Genomic DNA, 7531 nt, shown 5'->3' with positions numbered 1-7531 from the left:
ACTAGTCGGATGATGACGGATTGTGAATGCCGAGTGCGAAATTCCGACTTCTTATTCCCGAAAAATTCGTCAAACGTCCGTTCTCGTTATCGGAGACCTCCCGCATAATAAATGATTCTACATACCTGGAAACGTGACGTATGGCGTCCTGCTTCCCGGCTGCTGGAATCCTCCGGATTTTACTCGCTCACGCTTCTAATGTCGGTATTCGCGATTCGACCGTGTGGTTAATCAATGCGATACCGACGCGATGCCAATTGAGTATCTCCAGAACCGACGAGATACATTTCTTTCAATTACACGATACGGAAGTGACGAGCGCGTCGCGCATGGCTGCTGTTGATGGAATGAGGTCGAATACACGAGGTGCGCGAGTATTATAATACGAAGGGCAAAAAGTGTCGTCACTCGCGAGCCGATCAACACAATCGGCGCGATGTAAATATTGCGGGCCTCGGCGGCGGTTGAAGCAAGAGAGACTTGCCTTTGGGCGTCTCTTCTTTTCTCGAAGGTTCCGAAACAACGAAGGGAATGCTAGGAGGCCTTCCAACTGTATGCGACATTGATGCACTCTATTTATTGATTACTGAAAATAAAGAAAATTACTCTGTCGAATGCAATTAAATAATGTTTAATTGCATTCGTTTGGCTTTTTTTATTTCGAAAATAAAAAAATATATACCAGGGTGAGATTTCACCCATGATAACATCAACATTATTTTCTTTGATGTTTTTTTTAAAAGTTCAAATATTTTGTCGATTCGCGAGATATTTATAATCGGAATCTTGTCGCGTTAATTAACACGTGCTCCTCCGAGCGGATCGAATGCTTACCGACGGCCACGAGCGAATGTCCGGAATGGACGGGATGCTGAATTGAGAGGCAGGACGAAGGGAACGGGACGCGGGCATCATGCAATACATCATGCGTCTCCAGACATGTCAAATCGTTTATTATAGACTTTGATACGGCAACATGTATTCAAAGATTTAACATTTAATACATACTTTTATTGTTTCTGCTCCTCCTCCCCCCCCCCACTCTTTTAAGACCTCCGGGCATAGTCTGATATAGAGATGGCAAGAGATGGTAGTTGCAGCACGGACATAAGCCGCGAAAATGGATGTAGCACGGACTTCCACCACATGCAAATTTTACCATCGAGACCTAAAAGTGGATGTAGCATCGTAGTTTCCCTCTCAAAATGGATGCAGATGGCGTCCTTTTCCAGTGCGGAAAGTCGGTGTCGCAGAAAATGTCGTGTTGGCCGCTCTCAGGCAGAGAGAAGCCTGAGAGCGGGCATGGCTACATTTACAGCGTTATGGAAAAGTTGGTTGATTCGAAGCGCCAACTGGGTCCATTTTTCATGGATATGAACTACTAAGCCAATGTCCACGATTTGTTGGTACTATTCTGTGCTATGTCCATAATTATTTGGTTCTGTTCTGTGCTATGTTCACGAGCGAGCTAGATTAGTTAGATAAAAACGAAGAATCGGTCTTTGTCTCACCACCAGCGAATAGACAATCGCGACGAAGCGAGCCAGCAGCGATGTTATCGTAAGGCAGACGTCGCCGTCCCCCTTTCATCCCCTTGTTTTATATTCATAATTCGGAAAGAAAATAATTTCGAGAGTTCGGATGATTTCTAGCAATAACGCGACAGAGATAACGCTCGGCCACATTAATTTATCATGACTTTTATATTACTTATAATTACATAAACGCCCATATGTGCAAATTATAGATAATTATTGCGTGTATGTTTTAATATTGTACAATATGGTATATAATAATAACTTCATTTCTTGCAGTAATTTTTTTAAAATCTTCGTTGAGGTCGTGAATTAAATTTTTTCTTCATCAATCAGTTTTCTGCAAAAATTACGATTTTTTAAATAAAATATAAAATGTTTCTCTTCTCTTCTCTCCGAAGAGTTAATTAAAAAATATGTACTCCACAGAGTCAATTAAAAAATGTGTAGTCAGAAGAGTCAATTTAAAAGTGTACTCCGAAAAGTCAATTTAATAGCGTATTCCGAAGAGTCAATTTTAAAGCGTACTCTGAAAAATCAAATTCAATCAAGAGGAATCTTCATCCTTGAAATCACCGCGCGATTTTGCTTTTAGAAAAGTATAATATTGATGTAATAGTAACAAATGCTATCCAAAAACGGTGCAAATCTTAAACGTTTTTGAGAAATGCAGTTTGAAGTTTAGTCTTCTCTGTTAATGTCGTTATAGCAGAAGAATTACTAATTTGCTTCAGTAGCGCAGTGGATCAGGCTTTGTGATATGAGCGTAGAGGTTGTCAAGTGTGTTATTTTTGCTATCACAGGGAAAACTATGTAGAATGTATAATAATACGCAGACAAATTCTTTACATAATCATACTTATTTCTTTTAGCATGAATAAAAATGATCAATGCTAACATGATAAGTGTATATTGCAATTGTACGTGTACGTGTACACATATACACACACATACACACGTATGCCAATGATGTCAAAACCGAACAATTCGTGAAAATTTTCTATTGATCGCAATTGTACGCAAAGACGAAAGAGAAGTACACGGGTCTCCGCGGGTAACTTGTCATATTAATTGTCTATGAGCTGATAAATAGTTGATCTCCGATATTTACAAGTTACGCTTGTCCGCAGCTTGTTCGGTTTTGACATTATTGGTATCAGTGATGCGAATTTGGTGACAGGCTTGCACGAGGATTCTCTCCCCTCCCCCCCCCCATGCACGCACACAGCCAGTTCCGAACCGGTCGAGGTACAAACGAAATGCAAAGTGGTACAAACGGATACAAACGATTCTCTATCGAACCCCGTTGCCCGTTTTAAGATATCTTAAAAAATAGCAGAAGTACCATTTTAGCGTCTGCCTTACGATAACATCGCTGCTGGCTCGCTTCGTCGCGATTATCTATTCACTGGTGGTGAGACAAAGACCGATTCTTCGTTTTTATCTAACGAATCTAGCTTGTTCGTGAACATAGCACAGAACAGAACCAAATAATTGATGGACATAGTACGGAATAGTACCAACAAATCGTGGACATTGGCTTAGTAGTTCATGTCCATGAAAAATGGACCCAGTTGGCGCTTCGAATCAGCCAACTTTTCCATAACGCTGTAAATGCAGCCATGCCCGCTCTCAGGCTTCTCTCTGCTCCTGTAAACTTTTAAAATTGTACTGAAAATATAACATCTTAATTTTGAAAAATGTTCTAAAATTCTGTGGAGAAATGTTTAAATTCGGATTTGCAAAAGATGCAATCGATTCGGACGAAGGTACAGTGAATCATTTTATCAGAAGTATTCCAGGTTACCCACATATAGGTTGTAATATTAGGTTAGGATATTTTATCGATTTTCTATCCCGCGAAAATTCAAACGACTTTTTTCAAAGAGTATATATACTTGAAAAGTTACAATAATTTAAATAATTTCAGAAAATGATGACAAGGAAAAGGAATTAGAATGGATTCCCGCGTCAAAGCTTCAAATAACATCCGAACAAATCGGAGAAAAATATGAAGCAGACTGTTATGGAGAAATAAAAATATTCTCTGGTTATAATTTGAAATTAGTTCGCTTTGATAAAATATGGGAAAACTTTATTAGTACGTGGAAGCAAAATCAGAGTATCGTCGAGGCAGAGTTACGACATTCCGATCTTATTCCAGCGAAATACGAAGGTGAATTTAAAATCCAAAATTGATTTCTATCTAACAATTTTTTTGTGAAAATTCCGTTGGATTTTATTTCTCCTGCACTGTTTTAATTATCCATATTAAATATTTAAGAAATATTAAATAAAAAAATTTTATTCAAATAAAATATGTTTTGTGTTTATATTTGTGTGTACATGAGAAGTTTGAAAGTTGATTCAAATTTCTGAAGAGTTGAAAATTAACTATGCAATTAAGGTGGTTTGAAAATATGGGAATCCTCTTTTGATTTGGGTCAATATATGCTGAAAGAGAAAATCGAACTGAAGGATAAGCTTGTCCTGGATTTGGGATGCGGTGCAGGATTAATTGGCATTATTGCTCTTCTCCAAAACTCCACAGTCCATTTTCAAGATTACGTTCGTATACAAGTTACAGACAATATTTTGCAATGTGAGTTGCGAGTAATGAATATTCTTTATTTTTAGAATGCAGAAGTTCTAAGATCCTTGACCATACCGAACGTGTTATCGAACTTTGACAATCATATGAGCATATTATCTAGATGCGAATTTTATGCTGGGGATTGGAAGTCCTTTGCAACACTTTTCGACGATGACGAGAGTAAAAGATACGATTATATTTTTACGAGCGAGACAATCTATAATCCGGATAATTACAAAAAGCTATATGAGATTTTTAAAAAGAGGCTGAAGATCGACGGTGTTATGTGAGTACCTTACATCGTCACCTAGTTTATTTTTATATAAATAAATTATAAGACAGAACTGGATCCTACTGTTAGATTCGTCGCTGGAAAAATTTATTATTTTGGTGTGGGTGGTGGGATGAGGCAATTCGAGAGTTTTGTGCAGAATGAAGGGCACTTCGACGTTAAAACTATCTGGAAGACTTCATGTGGTGAATAATTATAGTGTAAATATATTCTTTTGTTCATCAGCTTGATCAGTTAATGATTGTGTATACATTTTAGGACTGAACCGTGAAATACTAAAACTTATGAGGAAGATTCATTAAGGATCCTTGCATCTCCACCAGCGAAAAACAAGATTTTTGTCTCGATACTATACAGATATCATATATTGTTCTTTCCATATAAATTATTATCTTTGAGCAAATATGAGGTATTCACTTGAAACATAAGGTATTCATTTGGAATGTTGCATGAATAACTAATACTATCTATTTTTTCGCAGAAGAAAATTGCGAGGAGCTAATTGTTCATCTGTCTACTATCCTAAGAACGTTGTATTTCTTATTATTCTATTCCAATGACAATACCGTGCGTTTTTCTATGGCGACAATCTTTCGTAAACCCATCCGTCCTCTCCTTCGTGTACAAACATATTGTCGATTCTTTCGTTCGCTTCCGGACGTCTGAAGCGTATTCTGTCATGAAGACGATCGCTTTGGCCTTGCCAAAATTCTACGGAATGCGGCACGACGAGATAACCGCCCCTGAAAAGATGAGATGTCTTATTTGAATCGAAAAAATAATATAAACCTAAGTTTATTCTTCAAGTTTTATACCTGACATAAAAACGGAGTGGGGACGATTGGTGTTTGCATTTTGATTTAATAATTAGCTTTTTATTAAAAATTAGGGATTAAATATCAAGTTACTTACCAACATTCCGGTCTTTTAACCGGTCTAGGACCATCCTCATACTCCGCGAGAAGCGCTGTCTCTTTCTCAATAAGAAAGTCTCTACTAGGTATCACTCTACTCTGTTTGCTGGCTATGGCGCCAATTCGACTTTCGTACGGTCGACTTTGAAAATAACTGTCCGAGTTTTCCGGCGATGTTTTCTTCGCGATCCCTTCGATACGTATCTGAAAGCAATCGGAAATCGAGAAAATTAAATATCACAAAGACAACCACGAAAAGAAATAATTAGGGAACAATCGCAAAGAATAGTTTAACGATTAATAAAGGAACAAATATCGTACACTTCGTTGTATACCCTCCCAGTAGAACGTGAGTGCGACACGTGGATTTTCAGCCTGCAAACAAATGCATCACATTTTTTAAATTTTATTTTCTTTGTACGAATTTGTCGCACAAACGTGCGAAACTTACTATTTCTTGGCCCTTCCTGCTTTCGTAATTCGTGTAGAACGTGAAACCCTCGGTGCTATAATGCTTTAGCAAGACCGGGCGAATGGACGGAATACCGTCTCTGAGAAAAGAATCGTATTCATATCATACCTGTAGTAATTATCGTACACCATTGTTCGCGCTTCATTAACATGCGCTGCGGTGTTTATTTTTCTCTTAAGTCAAGATCTCTAGCAGAAAAAATGTTACCTTGTCGCTGTTCCGACAAACATTGCATTAGGCTCCAGAATTTTCCAATGGTGACAGGCGTCTTCGAACCATGCTTTGAACTGTCCAATTGGTTCCTTACTCACTAGTTTATCTTCCGTGAAAGCATCCTCTTTTCGCTTGTATTTAATTCGCATATCTACACAAAAATAAGTGAGCATAAATTCAAAATTACGACCTGTTCGAGTTTTGACGTAAAACATGAGAATACTTGAGAATTTTGAACACATTTCTAACACATTTCTTCGTTAATTTTCAGTTTTAATTAATTTTATATTAGCTATTTATTATGTGTAGTTATAATTATATATATGAGAGTGTAACAGTACTTCATGATTTTATATGTGTGTGACTGTCAGTAACTAGAATTTCTAAAAAAATAAAAAGTCAAAAAAAAAAGAAAAACGTCTTTGTGTGCATATCTGTATGTTTGACGATCTGATTGAATCCATTCTGCCATATATATAACGTGATATAACAATTTTCATCATGTCTTATTTCTACTTCCTTAATCTGCAAATTATTCTTGTCCTTTTGTTTCTTATTATAATATGAATGGAAGCTTATTAAGTGATATCAACTAAATAATTCAACCAAATAATCGTGACAATTGTATGGACTTACGTCTTATATCAACATCGATTTTTTTTTCCATTGACATGGCAATGCGAGTATGACACGTCTGGCTACTTATCCGTGGAACAACCGACTGCCTTCGAATACGAACCGAGTGTTTTATGTAAAACTCGAGGAGATGTAAATCGAAGGAAAATGTCACAACCACGTTATCTGTATGTTCGACTTATCGCAGATAACGAATTACCAATCTTCACTATTGCGTCATATTATCTTGTGTTGGATGCTGAAAGAATGGCATGTTTCTAAATTGATTTCTGTTCCGGATTTTTCGTGTAAGCGTTATCGAGAAATCAAGATCGAAGAAAATTTAAGGAGCATCAAGTACTCCTATCTTTTCGATTTAATATTCTATAAAAGCGTAAAATCAGAAAGAGAGCGAATTATTTTACTACCTGAGAAGCCATCAAAATTCACAGTTACGACCTCAAATTGTTGTCATACAATCTATATCATAGACATAGTATACCTAGACTAAACTGCGCGTTTTTCTCCTAAATTTCAAGGTTGGGAATATAACTCACGCATAAAAGGATCGGAACGCAACTATAGTATAGTATACCAGTTATAGTATAGACTACGTGTTCGAGGAGTAGGGGTATATCTCACATAGAAAAGGATGCACTCTATGTTTACTTTGCGTTCTCTCTCGCACACTCTCGATAAAAAAGGAATAGAGGAGGCAGTTACTAACGCTGTACGACGGTACAGCGGCTACACCTGTATATCTCGAGGTGAACTGACGGCACGGTGATCTAGGTTGATCACTATATCGGAAAAAATAAAAAAAAACAGCTGTTGTATTATCGTACAGGTTAGCGACTGCCTCCCCTGTTCCTCTTCTATTGAGAGCGTGCGAGAGAG

The 7531-nt window shown here is 37.4% G+C and overlaps 2 protein-coding genes across 5 annotated transcripts; one reads left to right on the top strand and one right to left on the bottom strand.

Annotated features, from left to right (window-relative positions):
* The first annotated feature begins 3149 nt into the window (after positions 1–3149).
* LOC105188633 (histidine protein methyltransferase 1 homolog) lies at positions 3150–4998 on the top strand. 2 transcript variants are annotated; one of them, XR_002163000.2, is made up of 7 exons: positions 3150–3304; positions 3466–3711; positions 3943–4103; positions 4173–4414; positions 4490–4605; positions 4679–4829; positions 4902–4998. XR_002163000.2 is itself a non-coding variant. In XM_011150192.3 (6 exons), the coding sequence occupies exons 1-6, from the start codon at positions 3259–3261 to the stop codon at positions 4720–4722; spliced, it is 855 nt and encodes a 284-aa protein (XP_011148494.1). In that variant the 5' UTR covers positions 3150–3258; the 3' UTR covers positions 4723–4998. The 2 variants fall into 2 exon arrangements, 1 of the variants encoding a protein (XP_011148494.1); XM_011150192.3 differs by having other exon boundaries at positions 4679–4998.
* Positions 4333–7503, bottom strand: LOC105188634 (pyridoxine-5'-phosphate oxidase). 3 transcript variants are annotated; one of them, XM_025302246.1, is made up of 8 exons: positions 7192–7503; positions 7063–7114; positions 6656–6893; positions 6014–6170; positions 5786–5885; positions 5656–5709; positions 5333–5538; positions 4333–5163 (listed from the first exon to the last, which is right to left on the bottom strand). In XM_025302246.1, exons 3-8 carry the CDS (start codon positions 6690–6692, stop codon positions 4998–5000), a joined length of 720 nt encoding a protein of 239 aa, XP_025158031.1. In that variant the 5' UTR covers positions 6693–6893; positions 7063–7114; positions 7192–7503; the 3' UTR covers positions 4333–4997. The 3 variants fall into 3 exon arrangements, with proteins under 3 accessions (XP_025158031.1, XP_011148496.1, XP_025158030.1); XM_011150194.3 differs by having other exon boundaries at positions 7063–7161; positions 7277–7503; XM_025302245.1 differs by having other exon boundaries at positions 7063–7503.
* Between the last annotated feature and the right edge of the window lie 28 nt (positions 7504–7531).

The sequence above is a fragment of the Harpegnathos saltator genome, unplaced genomic scaffold (assembly GCF_003227715.2).
Source record: "Harpegnathos saltator strain DR-91 unplaced genomic scaffold, Hsal_v8.6 scaffold475, whole genome shotgun sequence".
Classification (NCBI taxonomy): domain Eukaryota; kingdom Metazoa; phylum Arthropoda; class Insecta; order Hymenoptera; family Formicidae; genus Harpegnathos; species Harpegnathos saltator.
The sequence above is the reverse complement of the archived record's forward strand: the minus strand, read 5'-3'. Positions and strand labels throughout refer to the sequence as shown.